Source organism: Cyclopterus lumpus, chromosome 17, assembly GCF_009769545.1.
Source record: "Cyclopterus lumpus isolate fCycLum1 chromosome 17, fCycLum1.pri, whole genome shotgun sequence".
Lineage (NCBI taxonomy): Eukaryota > Metazoa > Chordata > Actinopteri > Perciformes > Cyclopteridae > Cyclopterus > Cyclopterus lumpus.
Genome location: NC_046982.1, coordinates 11,427,138 through 11,441,502, shown reverse-complemented (window position 1 = coordinate 11,441,502; position 14,365 = coordinate 11,427,138). Strand labels below are relative to the sequence as shown.

At 42.2% G+C, this 14,365-nt stretch overlaps 1 protein-coding gene across 1 annotated transcript; it reads right to left on the bottom strand.

Annotated features, from left to right (window-relative positions):
- Positions 1 to 656: 656 nt before the first annotated feature.
- On the bottom strand, positions 657 to 14,109 carry ano8a (anoctamin 8a). Its single transcript, XM_034555415.1, has 18 exons — positions 13,596 to 14,109; positions 11,033 to 11,143; positions 9,332 to 9,464; positions 8,647 to 8,785; positions 8,360 to 8,456; positions 8,065 to 8,181; positions 7,745 to 7,872; positions 7,162 to 7,323; positions 6,175 to 6,327; positions 5,646 to 5,772; positions 5,319 to 5,374; positions 5,153 to 5,227; positions 4,019 to 4,516; positions 3,530 to 3,670; positions 3,198 to 3,389; positions 2,964 to 3,095; positions 2,512 to 2,622; positions 657 to 1,989 (listed from the first exon to the last, which is right to left on the bottom strand). The coding sequence occupies exons 1-18, from the start codon at positions 13,867 to 13,869 to the stop codon at positions 1,339 to 1,341; spliced, it is 3,297 nt and encodes a 1,098-aa protein (XP_034411306.1). The 5' UTR covers positions 13,870 to 14,109; the 3' UTR covers positions 657 to 1,338.
- Positions 14,110 to 14,365: the final 256 nt, after the last annotated feature.

The following is a 14,365-nucleotide window of genomic DNA, read 5'->3' as shown; positions in this document are numbered from 1 at the left end:
CAAATTGTGTTTGCAAAATGTTCAATGTTTGGCACAAAGGAAATTTGAGTCTATTAATGTACATTTGTACTTTTGTTACATTTAGCTGTCAGAAGATTTACAGAGTATATGTGCAGTTTGGCTGCTTATGTAATTAGAATAGACCCAAGTTTCTCATGTATGAGTTTAAACCAGAAACATGCAGTTTTATTTTCCTGGCTCTATAGAAGAGAGCGCTAACTCTACTGGTGTCAAACGGTTTGTATTCTATCACCTAATTAATTCGAGAATGTGGTTATTGTTAAATGCTTTGCCTTTGAGTTCATGTATAAATGTATTGTCAATCTCAGAGCTCGTTCTTATAAAGATTACACTATGACATACAAAAAAGGCCTAAAGTCGACAGCAAACATTTTTTTGTGGAAGTGGAGAACACGCCCATATAGCATGTATTGGAGGTGTTTGAGTAAATGTTGTAAACATCGAATTGGAAATTACCTTCTGGCAAAGATGTCCATTGTAGGTGCATATTTATATAAGAGTGTTTGTTCTTTTGTCAGTGTTATTTTCCTTTCAAATCTAGTTTACACGTCCCCTTTCCAATAACCAATAATCAACCCAGAGAATGTCTCCTATCCAGTAATTACATTTTGACTGTAAATAATCAGCCAATGCTTCTCTTGATGGGTGTTTATTCAAGTGGGATGTATTTGCATCATAGAAGTACATTCACTAATTGATGTAGTAAAATAATTTATAGAAAATCAAATTTAAGAAAAATAGAATATTTTTTTATGGTCACAGTGAATATAATTTGACCTATTGCGGAAGAATACGATGGCTTTGAAAGTGCATCACAACTGAAAAGACATGATGGACATGTAATGCATGGACATGTAATGCATGCACATGACGCGACATGCATTAAATACAGGCCTAAGAATGAGAAACAAACCTGGGACAGGAAGCTGCTGTTCATGTCCTTTGATAAGAAGGCTCATTGATGATCAGGCCCTGGTTTTTGAAAAGAGATCCCTCACATCAACATCATCTGTTCTGGTGCGGTTGAAAACCAGGCAGTCATGCAGTATTTGAACCTTACTTAAATGTCACTCAAGCCCCATTCAAGGAGTTACACTCACTGTACACATTTTACATGGATAATCGAGCGTTAACAGATACAGTATAATACTTTGTGCAAAGTAAGTTGCATCAAGAGTGAAAATCTAACGCTCGCCGACGTACGCGTGATCCTTGTGACTACTGTGTTCTACGGTACAGGTGTGTCTCTAAATGACTTCTGAACATTTGTAAATTGCTTTACTCTCATAATATTACATTGGTTTGGTTGAACATGTATTAACTCTTTGAATTTTCTAAATCAGTCGAATGTCTTGATTCTCTTTTATCAAACTCATTTGAGGGTAATTCCTCCAGGGTTGTGTTTGTGTCTCCCCTGTTGGTCTGAGTGCTAGCGGGCTGGACCAGGGGTTGTGTCCCATTCACACACACCACAGTCCCCTCGGATTTGCTGAAACTGAACAGCTTCCCGGGACTGAATGTCCGGTTGGGGGACTGTGACCTCTCCTGGGCACTAGTGGGAACAGCAGAGGTCACCGATGAGCCGGGCACTCCAGCTGCCACCGCTGGCTCTTTTTTCCCCTCTGGGGACTTCAGGAACTTCAGAAATCCCGGGAGCTTTGCCTCACCTCCTGTTGGGGACTGGGCAGGTGAGCGTGAGTTGCCGGAGGAAAACTTCCCCTGGAGAGGGATGATCTGCTTTAGCTTCATGACATTGTTGTTTCCCAGCAGAGAGCTGGGTCTCTTCGGCTTGTCCCCGGCCTTGCCCCCCGGCGCTTTGTCGTGGTGGTGCTGGTGCAGGACGTCTGCCCTGTGCTCGCTCTCCTGGCGGGCCTCGGCCTGCAACTCAGCCTGACGCTGAAGCTCCTCCTCCTCACGCCTACGCCTGAGCTGCTGTTGGAAGTGCTGCTGGGCCTGCTGCTCATGCTTCTAAATAGGGAGGCATTTTAAAGAGAGAGAGAGTCACAGGAAGAAAGAGAAATACACAAGGAAAGAGGAGACGACTGCATTAGGAATATACGTTATAGAGTATTCATTTATGTTAGGGAGCATTGCTAGCTAATACAACTTTCTTCACATCAGTGTTGACTCTCTTTTACTCCCCCTCTATCATTTTGCATTATCACTGATGAAGAAGTTGCCATCCTATCCAGCAGTCAGCTAAGACAAGCTGTATTTAAATTAAATGTGCTTTTCTATCCTGACAAGACATATCTAAGACACTATCGAGACGAGTGTGCAACAATTTCCAGACAAACATCATCAAACACAGACAGTCTTTTCTTATGGACAATCAAAACAAGCTTCATAGTGTACGTTTTTGGACAAGGCACACAAAGAGACCCAGGCACACAAAGGGGGTACGTTTATAGAAATACAATACAAAATTAGTGCAGCCAGCAGCAAACCTTAAGTTGCCCGAAGGTCTTTCAAGCTATGATACAACTATACCTTGAAAGCTTCCCTTCGTCGGTACTCTAGCTTGGCCATCTCTTCTGCTACCCAGCCAGGGATATCAGGGATGGCAACATGGATGATGTACTTTAGGAGGATTGCAAAGTGCTGTAAACCACCCAGACCACAAAGGGACAGGCTCAACACACAGTCACATCAAGGCACTTATTCTTTTATATATAAATAAAATATATATACATATATTTTTATAGACCAAACAAAACATCTCATACACATACCAAAAACTTGTGTGAGGTTTTGTGTTCATTAATAAACCTGGATACAAAATAATATTTTGAAGGTTTTACAAAGTCACAACAACAAAGAGCAGGCCATGCACATTTGCACTCTCCTGGAATATTTTAAAAAGTGTCATTTTGTGGAATAAAACGACAGTCTTTTAAAACTATTAGCAAACCTGCCTTTACTGTACACAGTGCAGCGCATACCTCCAGTAAGACGATGGAGATGATGGTCATCTCCGGACTCAACCAGGGGAACAGACGCTGTAGCTGCCCACACTGACCAATCAGGTAACAGTTGACTATAATTGCTATTAAGCCCATGGCCTCCATTGCAGTCTGTTGTTGAGAGAAACAGTGAGAGAAAGAAATGTACAGGCTATGAGATGCCCACAACAATGCAGCCTGGAGGGCTTCTCTGACAAAACAAAACGCACTGACCTGCCATTGTCCGATGTTTTCCACCCTCTGTCCAAAGGGTCTCTGCAGGCCGGTACAGAGCTTCAGGGCATCGCTGCGGATCTCGATGATGTTGTTGATAAGGGCGCACATGGCCGCCAGCGGAAACGCAGAGGAGAAGAGCACCACGTAGCCAAATTGTATAAACATTTCCTGGTAGTCCTGAAGCGTGTCCTTGGGGTCAAATATCACGAAAACATAATTGTATTTTAATACGCACAGTTGTAATATTAGATATAGACGATGTTGTATGATGCAAGATAGTTTGTAAAAAGTCAAATTTGCATTTCTTTGCCTCATATCAAGAGTCCCACCTCATATGTCTGCATACAGCTCTCCATCTCAGGCTGGGTCAGGGTGATGGTTTTGGGCTCTTCTGGTGGATCAATCCATGACTTCTTATGCTCTTTCCTGTCACCAACGTTCCTTCTTCTTTGACAGAGAGATTCAGATTCCTTTGGAGAGGACACAGTGAAATACTCCTGGGTCTACGATACTTCCTCTAGTGACTAAGGCTTCTTAAATTGTGCAGCTTTTGAATGAATAGTTTAATTTTGATCTCTCAGTGTACTTCCTGGATGATTGACACCAATCTCCACAGACATGATTTAACTTAATTTGTAAAACTACATGAGACAAATTGAACTGTAAGAATTGGTATTGTCTGAACATTAATAAACATTTCTGAAAAGTTTAAATTTTAGACACAATCACTGATTGAGATGTAGACATAGAAGCCACAGAAACATAGCTAAAAATAAATAAATAGGATAATAAATCTTGAAAACAAACGGACCACATACTTGAGCCAGCGATTCACAATCACTGTCGTCATCACAACTGTCAAAAATACTGGACGGATCCATCCCTTCCTCTATCAGTGTGGGACTGTCCTCTAGGAAGCTGCGATCCATTGGCTGCACTTCTGTCGTGACATCCTGGTAGTCGACCTTCTCGGTGAAGCTGACTTTACGCTGCTTTAGATTGACGTCATTCATGTCCCACTCTTCTTCGGTCAGCCTGAATCCGGCTTTCAGATCTCCTCTTCTCTTTGTCTCTGGGTTACCGTTAGCAGTGTGACTGACAGGGATCCCTCTGGAACCCAGGAAGGAATAGGCTGTCATTGAGGATTGGGCTTTTCCCAGAGCCAGGCGGCCATACTTGAGTACGATGGTTTGGAGTAGCTCCCACAGCACCTTGGGCGTGAAGACGCCCAGCTTGTTTTGCTCGTAGAGATAAGGCTGGAGGACCTCTTTGATGTTCTGTAGGAACTGGCGGAAGATCAGCAGAGTGGCTAGCATCTGTGAGGAGTAGGAAAACATCTGTTACTGTGCTGAGTGTAAGAAGTGCACTCTGGTCCTGGATGTTGTCAGCATTTGACAGCTCTATTCTGCTCTTTTAAGCAAACCTGTTCAGCCAAACAGGGTGATGATTAAATAAGAGTATAATCTTACATTTTCCATGTCATATCCCAGAACCAACTCGCTCTACACTGTCCTGATGATCAATGCATTTTGTTTATTTGCATGTCTTCTTAATGGATACTGACTTTTTTTTGCAGCCGTCAAGTGTGTATTTAAAACCCCTTTTACAAGATTCTTGTTTTGAAACTAGTCAGCTGGTAACATTAAAAGTCCACCAGAGTCAGATAAGAATTTTGTTTCATTTAAAACAAAATTGAGAAGCCGGCTTTGGTCGACCTCTGAAATCAAGGACCCATAGTTTAAAAATGACTAAGAATGTCAAGGGGTAAATTGGCACCATTATCATTGTAAACTGCACACTTGAAATTGAAAAGCTAGACAGACAGACTTAGCAACTGTAACTAAGGGGGCTTATCAGACAGTCAATGGCCACGTTAAAAAAAGTTAAACATAGTCAGTTTAAGACCAGCATTTTGTCTTAATGTGTGTGATAGTGCCAACAGTTGTTATTACCTCCTTAAGCCGCTCCATGTCCTTGAGGTAGAATCCGATGTAGAAAAGGCTCAGATAAGAATTGATGAATTCAAACTGTAAGACAACCAGAAAATATTACACAAAGTCAAACACCCACTCAGTCGGGAGCTATTTTGCCACGAATAGAGGAGGATGCATGACTTACAAAAACCATCTTGATGATGAGATTATTCTCATAGGCACTCTGAAGTCTGTAGTTCTCTGGATTGAGAAATAAAAGAAAAGCATTTGTCAATGTAGAAAGGCTGCTTATAGATCTCATGTAGAGAATGTAAAAGACAGGAACCTCACAGCAAAAGCTTCCTACGTCAGTTCTCAAAGACATGCAGCATAAGATATACTCATATAAATATACTCATAAGTAAATGTCTACCCTAGAATACAATCATGGATAAATATGTCTCATTTAAATTTAATTTCTTACAATATATCACAGATATACTATTTTCAGTGTTCATTTTGTGTCTCTTACCCATGTCATTAAGCCAGTAGGCAATCTTCTTATACACTTCATCACATATGGTCACAGTAATGGCCAGAAGTATCTTAGGAAGGAATCGTGTGATACTAGGTAGCTCCTGAATCTCCATCACCACTTCCTGCATTAGAAGAATGATACATATTTAATAAGTCCTACTCATTCATATCTACTCCTATGGTTATTTCCAAAGGCTATTAAGTGAATATGAACTGGCAAGAGGTATTTTTTAACTTGCTTTGTTTGAATAAAACCTTTTTGTACAACACAACTAAACAGCACGTGCGACCTGCTAAAACTACAAGAACAATCCTTATTATATGATTCACACATTTCCAAACTGAAATTAGTTATGGATCTTGAGTTAATACAATATATTTCTATTTATGTCTTTGTATATTGTTTAACTGTTGTATTATTGTTGACGTTTCCAGTAAGGGAAATCATCCCCATTGATCAGACCCAGACTGTATCAACTCCATTTCTTGTCATTGAACCTGGTTGCTGTGTTCTCGGGGTTTACCTGCAGTTCCAGGCAGAGCAGCATAGCGAGGAAGACAAAGCAGAGACAGAGGAGGCAGATGGGCAGGCTGACCAGCCATTTGAACAGAGCTCTCTTCCAGGGCGGGTAGTAGAACTCCTCACAGCCCGTTACGGGACTGCAGCGTTTCACTCCCTGCAGAGACAGCACAGGAAAAGAAAACAAGCAAGCAGGGAGAGAAGTTGAGACTTCTTTTTGCACGATTGCAATCATCTTCACTGGTTTGTGCGAAATGTCCTCCATAATAACTGCTTGCTTGCCGGGTCTCATTACTTCTATGCCACATTGTTGTGGAACGCATCAGACATTGCAAATGAAACACCAATGTTGAGATTTACTGGTGTGTATTACCTCAATCAAAGTTGTTGTATTTTTATAACTTTTAATAAGATCTGCCATTCATTCAGAATATATGACATCTGATTGTGGTGCAACACATTCTACAGCCTTTAATTATGTAATTATATCATATTAATCTGAACAACCCTGTTGCTATTGCCAGAAGTGCATCCGTAAAAGCATATTCGCCCACAGTGAGGCTCGAAACCGCGACCCTGAGATTATGAGTGGGTGGAAAGGTGGGAGTGTGAGAGAGCCTGCCTGGCCCCCTCGTCTCTGAGAGCATGTGGGGTAAGAGGACTGCTCTTGTAACCATACTCGTCACTTTTCCTGGTATTGTGTGCTTTTCTGTCACTGCAGAGTTGCACTAGTGCTCGGTGATAAACCACTCAACCAGAGTGACATACAAAACAACTTTACCTGAGGATAGTGCATTTGCAGCTTTGAAATTAATTAATTTACCATCGGTAATGTGATTGTTCCTGCATGAGAACTCTTCAGCTCTGTTGGCAAGTGACAATGAATGTTTGGGAGTAAATCTGAGCAAACACAACAAGTGAATAAAACCTTTTGTACATTACAAACAAAACAGCAGGTGAAACCTGTTCAAATTACAGGAACAATCCTCACCCTGAACTGTGGCCTGGGCTCCTCCAAGGACTCGGTGGGGGTGTCCAGGGTGCCCCACCTGTACGCCAGCTCCGCCTCTCGCCTCTTCCAGCGCTCCAGAAACAACGTTGCCCACACAACATTGAAGAGGGCAAACACCACACAGCAGATATCCTGACTGGTCTGTGAGTGAACATGAGAGAATCAAAAGACACTTATGCAACCTTTGAGAGTAAGATTATGCCGTGCAGTTTTCAGCTGCCAAAGCTCGGCCATTAATTTGTTTTGTGTGTAGGCTTTTGTGTTTCTTCAACTTGTTTTAAAGTTCTCTTCTTATCTTTACAAAGCACGCAAAGGAAATGATACAAAATGTATCAAGACTCAGTAAGATCCTGACATGACTGGATTAAAATGAAAAAGATATGATTACAAATCAGCATCTACATCGTGACACATATATCGTTATAAAGGGTGATTTTCATATATCGTGATCGTTAAAGGGTGATTTTTATATTTCATATATCGTGATTGTTGAAGGGTGATTTTCAGAAACATTTTGAGTGCTTGAAAAGACAGATCTTAACAGAGAAGAGGTTTCAAGTACCTGGTCAGCCTCTGCGAGTATCCAGAGCAGAAAGCCAATGACAGCAGGGTAAAGCATGGAGTTAGTGTAGAAACCCAGCCAGGCAAAATACATGCCGATCTTCACTCCAAAGTAGTCACAGATGTCATCTGCAAAGCACATGAAATTGTAAACAGCTAATATTGACACTCTGCGAAGGGGTTGTGTCTCAAAATAATTGATAATAATAACAAGATCATACTATTTTACAGTATTAATGAATGTGGCTTAGTAATAACAGTCGGGACTGTTGTTAATGTCCTGCCAAATTATCTTCGAAATAAAATGTTGATATTTCCCACCCAGTGGCTGCCTTTCACACACAGCCTGGACCCAAGATGTCATCAGCTGGTTGAGGATCCTCTGTTCATGGAGAGGAAACATGTGATGGATCACCCCACGAGCTTCCAGCTCTGGAACTGAAGAGGACACATCGTGAAACGTTCACATTGTCTCGAAGGTGACATTTGTTTGTCAAAACACAGAGATGTACTTTCCATGTAAAGTCCACAACACAAAGTACTGATGCTATCCAGGTAAGGAAAAGAAAAAGGACAGCGTCAACAAAAAGTTGAATCATAAGATAAGACAGCATACTGATTGGCTGTCCCTCAAGGAAGTGAATGTTGTGGAGCACCTCCCCTTGTTTGGCACGCAGATTATCCAGCCAATACTTTATAATGCCCTGACGCTCCTGAAAACCACACAGTTATGGGGAGATAGAAAAGATAAGTCATAATATTTAGAGCCATGTATTTTCAATTTGTGAAATATGACAGCAAAAGACAAACAAAAAATATCTTTAATGACACATCCAAAGTAAAAACTGTTATATCATTAGCGTAGACATACAGTTCACAAGGCCCATGGTTTTGACCTCTAACCTGCGAGGTGAAAAAGCAGAGCTCGCTCTCTATGTTCTCGTAGATGTTGTCTTCCTCACAGGAAAAGCGCCGCATCCCGCCACCAAACTGTGGTTTGACGGGCTTGTGCATGCCCATCTGCTCTGCTCCCCGCAGTAAACTGAGGGTGAGGAGACAGGGGGCAATGAGCAGCAGATTAGACCTCATGGAGCACGACTGTGTAGCGACTGGACTGCAGATGTTTGACAGATTAAGTGCATTGAGGCTATGCACACAACAAACTAACACACACACACACACACAGAACTGTGACAGGGTGATAACTCTCTCTCTAAAGGAATAGTTTGACATTTTGGGAGATACACTTATTCGCTCTCTTGTAGGCCTGGAGCGACTCGTCTACGTAATCGACGTCATTGATGACAGAGATACGTTGATTTGAAGAATGGCTAAGCCTGGTTCACTAAAGCATTGGTATTAGCATTAGAAACACACAGAACATATCTTATTTCTCTTGCCACCCACTGGTGCAAATATACGTTATAACTGCATATTACTATTATGATGAAATCAATCCATGTCATAATAACCATTTTTAGAACTCGCCAAAAGGTCTCACTTAAAACAGTTAAAAAAAGACAGAAGCACAAGTGCCCACACATGCATGCACACACACAAGGTCAGTTTGTGAGTTTTGGACTCTTACTTCTCAAATGTTGTCGTGATGAAGAAGGCGTGTGCCCGGGTGTGTTTTTGCTGTCGAACCTGAATGCTGACTTGTGGGATTCCAACACGAATCTGATTCAGGAGCCACAGCAGCGTGTGGTCATCTATTGTATCTGGAGGGAGAAAATATTGTTTTATCTTAAGTTCGACATGTGACATGTGTCCTTGTTTCGGTTACTTTAATTCCTCACAGGTCTGCAGGCATGTTTGCTAAAGGCAGGACATTGCGAGTTTGCTACTGCGTGAAGAGGCTGAAAACAACGTATCCTTCACCGCCCTGACAGAAGGGCGTGGAACAGTGATGTTGTGGTGATAGTCAAAGGTCACACCAATCAAATCGCTATCTGCATATATCACAAATATCTGTCTCGAGGTTGAGAGGGCGGGCTTTAGCCCAGACTGATTCCAGTCGGATTTCAGCAGTTTCAGCCAACTGCGTTGTGTTTGTGGACCTTTTGTATCTTCACACTGAGCCCATGTTAAACCTAAAGTTGATAACAAAGAGTTAGTGGAGTCTGTAGTGCTGCATGCAGTTAAATTGTCGGTTTGTATGTCGCCTCACAGCAAGAGGGCCGCGGGTTCGATTCCCGGTCGGAGCGGTCCTTCTGTGTGGAGTTTGCATGTTCTCCCCGTGGCAGCGTGGGTTCTCTCCGGGCTCTCCGGCTTCCTCCCACAGTCCAAAGACATCTTGCAGGTTAATTGATCTCTAAATTGCCCATAGGTGTGAATGTGAGATTGGTTGTATGTCCCTACATGTGCCCTCGATGGACTGGCAGCCTGTCCAGGGTGTCCCCTGCCTTTGCCCTATGTCAGCTGGGATAGGCTCCAGCGCCCCCGCGACCCTAATGAGGATAAGCGTTATTGAAAATGGATGGATGGATGGATGGATGTAAGCACTGAAAGCAGTTGATCTTGTAAAATTAATCTTCAGTGTTTTTGATAATAGTATTTCTCAATGTATACCTGGTGCACCCTAAAATACTTTTCACGGTGGCCTTCTGCATGTCTGTGAGCCTACTAACCACAAGATATATACAAAAATAGACGTTTTTCTTAACTCTCACCATTCCTTCAACTCTTACTTTTCTTTAACCTTTCACAAACATCTCACTTCCTTTCCTACCTGTCTGTCTCTGAGCAGGTGACACACAAGCAGTTAGGAAAGGAAGTGAGATGTAACTTTAATACTGCGCTTTTGTTCTGTGGAGACTGTTGATCTCTGTATGATCTGAGCCCATTTGCAAATGCTGTAATTAAGTCTTTTGAAGACAACTTGGTTCTCAAACCTAATTTCAGATTTCCATATCACAAAAGTATTGTAAGAGATGAAAGCAACGGAAATAAATTTCAGTTGGAGCGAGTGTCTGAAAATAGTATAATAGTATAAATATAATATACAAGATGTGTTTTTCTGAGTCAACTTGTGATGATAGTTTGATGAAATGCCTCATTTATATGCCCAACAGCAACTTTTTTATAAGATACTGCAGAGAGCGCTGCTCTATAGAAATGGGTATTTTAATGATGGTATCTGCTTGTACTCAGAGATCATTTTAAGTCCTAGTCATGCGTCTGAGTGGCTGGCTGACCACCAACGACGTTTAATGAGGATGCACAGTTCTCTCTACAGGGAGAGATTCATCACAGGACAAACAGGGAGGACAGGCTAAGCTTACCGTACCTGGGAAAGTCATCAGGATATCACAGTTTTCGGTGGGAACCATCTTCATCCAAGACTTACGAGACATAATATAGTGTCTGGCCTGCAGAAAGCGCTTCCCAAACAATTTATCTAAAAGAAAAGCGAGGCAGCTTGAGTTAATAAAGTAAAAAATCATTACAGAGAATAAAGGATAACGAGGGTTACATTGTGTGAGAGAGAGGGGGGGACAGACAGATGGTGATATTTTTCATCACGGTAATCAAGGACACAGATGAAAGGTCATTAGTATCATCACAGATGTTATCTCTTTGCCATATTTTTTAATATTTTGCTCGGTCATGGGGACAAAAAGGACAGAAATGTCTAAAACAATTGTCCAGCCAGCATGAAGGTTGACTGTGCTGCACTAGTCACATGACTTTTAGCAAATACTGTAAACAAATAGATGATCTGCACACTGAGTGGTGTGCAAATAGTCATGAAACTGGTTTATCAAGTGTGCCTCTAAATCCATTAAATGTAGGCAAAGCCGTAGGCCTTGCAGGCACTCCTATCCCACAATACAGTGTCAGCGCTGAAGTCGTCATTTTTACTGCTTCTTGGTCTTTCACAGGTTGGTTCTTGGTCTCAAGTCTCACTCTCAAGTCTCACTCTCAAGTCTCACTCTCTGTCTCACGCGGGTAGAATAGACTCAGTGACTGGCCGATCTCTTTATTGTTCACTGAATCGGCCAGTGACGCTCTCTCAGTAAGTGTCCGTGATCAGGATTTCATATTCTGCAGTTTGACTGCATTATCACATAACCTACTTTCAGCATGTCTCATCCCTACTATTAATCAGAATCAGAATCAGAACCTTTTACTGCCAAGTATGTTTCCACATACAAGGAATTTGTTTTGGCGGGTGGTGCAACAATAGACAATAACATTAACAACAATCAACACAGTGCAAGGATTAAGAATATAAATATAAAATAAAGTGCACAGACAGGCCATCAGTGCTGCTGTCAACTCTTTGATAGATGATTATTTTTTTAGACCAGCATGACTTGTGGCTCTATGTCACCATCTTTGAAGCTTCTTAACATGGCAAGGTAATACATGTATAGCTATAGTTATCACCTACCATTTTAATTGCATTACGGTATTTGTTTTAAATATCTTCATTGATTGACATTCCGTATTTTATGATAAAAAGCTATTTCTAAGTCAGTCCTTTCCCAGATATGAATAGTTTTTTCAATATCACTCAATTGTGATTGATAATGATAATTTGATAATGATAATTACTTTCGTCTTAACCTAATTTAGCTCATATATGAACTGAACCACAGACCCCCTTCTTTAACGAGTCATACTGCAATAACGGGAAAAAATACCAGCAGTGAGCCGACATGAAAAAGGAACGGAATGCACAGAATCTGGCTTCTTGTTATCAAAGTAACGATAACAATGATAATACTTGATAAGATCATATTACCCAACATTGTGCATCCAACTTCATGTCTCACAGTTGGCAGAACCACACTGGGTTTATCAGTTATGGGTTTATCTGGCATTTTAGGAATACACTTGAGTGTATGCCATAAACACAGAGAGCACACTCTATCAACAACTCCATTAACAGCTCTTTACCGCTGAGGGAAGGTGTGACCTGTCATATAGCTTTAGGCCACACCACACTGATGTGATCATCAGCAACATCATCATTCATGCTCTAGAGCTGAGCTAGACCTCTATCACAATTCCTACTCACACTAATACTATGGACACAGATGTAAAAGAGGGCATACAAGTGTAATTATGCATATGTTATATTTTCTAAGTCCTGATCCATATAAATGTGGTGGACATTTTCTCCAAAAGGCTAACATTAGTTGTCTTGAAGTCAAAATGACATCCAGATGGCTAGTCCTCTGCCCGAGTTTCTCCTCTTGCCAGAAATGCTGGATGGACATAACAACTCAAGATTTCAAGGCACCTGGAAAAGGCCTTGGGCAGTCCCAAAACTCCTAACATAAATCTCTGATGAACCTAATAGAGTTGATGAAATATCACATTTTCAGTGCTGCTTAATAATCCTCATAATGCAAATCCAGAATGAGTCATACAGTCGTTACTCACTCACCACTGAAACATATCTCCTGTAAAATCCTCAAGGCTGCAACAACCGAGACAAAACGAACACTGCGATGTGAGCCTGAAACACAATCTCCACTCTCTTCAAAGTAGAGTGTGGCACAGCCCGTCGGGACATGCCTCCTGCATGCACCTGTGGACCCTAAAACCGGACTCTTCCCCGGCCTGTCTCCATCGTAATGCGCACTATGTGGCGTGGCGTGGAAAGGAAAGACGCACCGACATCAACAACCCAACCACAGTCGAGTGACTCCTTAAGTCTCCTGTGAGTCAATCGGGTGAAGTATCAAAGCACCAGTGACTGCACCATATTGCCCATGACCAGTAGCCTGGTGATATCTTTCAGACCCATCTTTTTTTCCTCACAAATGCCCATCTCCCTCAGGTCTCCACTGCACGCTCGCAGCCTACAATCTTATCACCGTTTCTTCATGGACACTCACCGAGCACCCCGGATGGCGATACGGACTTGTGCTGCTGCTGCTGCTTGCTGGTCCTGTCCTGCTGCTCGCTTGGCAGTGGCACCGTCCTCTCCATCCTCTCCCCTGTCCCGTCGCTGCCGTCGATGTCTGCTCGGCTGCTGCTACTGTTGTCAGTAGCGTCTGTGTCAGGTGCGTCGGTGCCTCCCGCTTGCATGGTGGTGCACAAACACTCCGGGAGGGGGCTGGAAAACCGCACCACAAGGAGGACTCTGTTTTTATTGCATAGCCGTTGCATGCAAAGAGGACAATCCAGTCCGGGAATGGAGGAGGAGGAGGAGGAGGAGGAGGAGGAACATGATCATGGCTTTTACACGCGCGCCAGTCGTGACGACAGAGTTGAGTGAAACACCTCGCGGGTCTATAAAAAACGGCATACGTGTCCTGCTATGCAGAGCTGCAGGTGGTTCAATCGCACATGATCACATTTTAATCAGGATACATCTGTCGCTACAGTTTGCTACTACACGTCCCTCAATGCCTGCACATATTTGAATTTGTCGACAAATATGTAGGCCTACAGTGTTCCAAGTGTCTTATGTGAACACACATACATGGCAGGGCCTGCAAGGAAGTCTAAAATCCCATTAATGCCACGACAATTGATATGTAATGCATTTAAGAAAGACCGATTGCTATTCAATACGGAAGAACACACATAACCCCACATAAAACCGCACATTATTGATTTTACACTGTGTACAAATTAAAGCTGCAAGATCCTAAATCAGGAG

Coding starts and splice junctions, on each gene's coding strand:
- ano8a (XM_034555415.1), bottom strand. CDS start 13,869: ATGCAACGGCTATGCAATAAAAACAGAGTCCTCCTTGTGGTGCGGTTT. Junction 4,517..5,152: donor ACATGGAGCGGCTTAAGGAG/GTAATAACAACT, acceptor TACTCCTCACAG/ATGCTAGCCACTCTGCTGAT. Junction 3,671..4,018: donor ATTGTGAATCGCTGGCTCAA/GTATGTGGTCCG, acceptor TCCTCTCCAAAG/GAATCTGAATCTCTCTGTCA.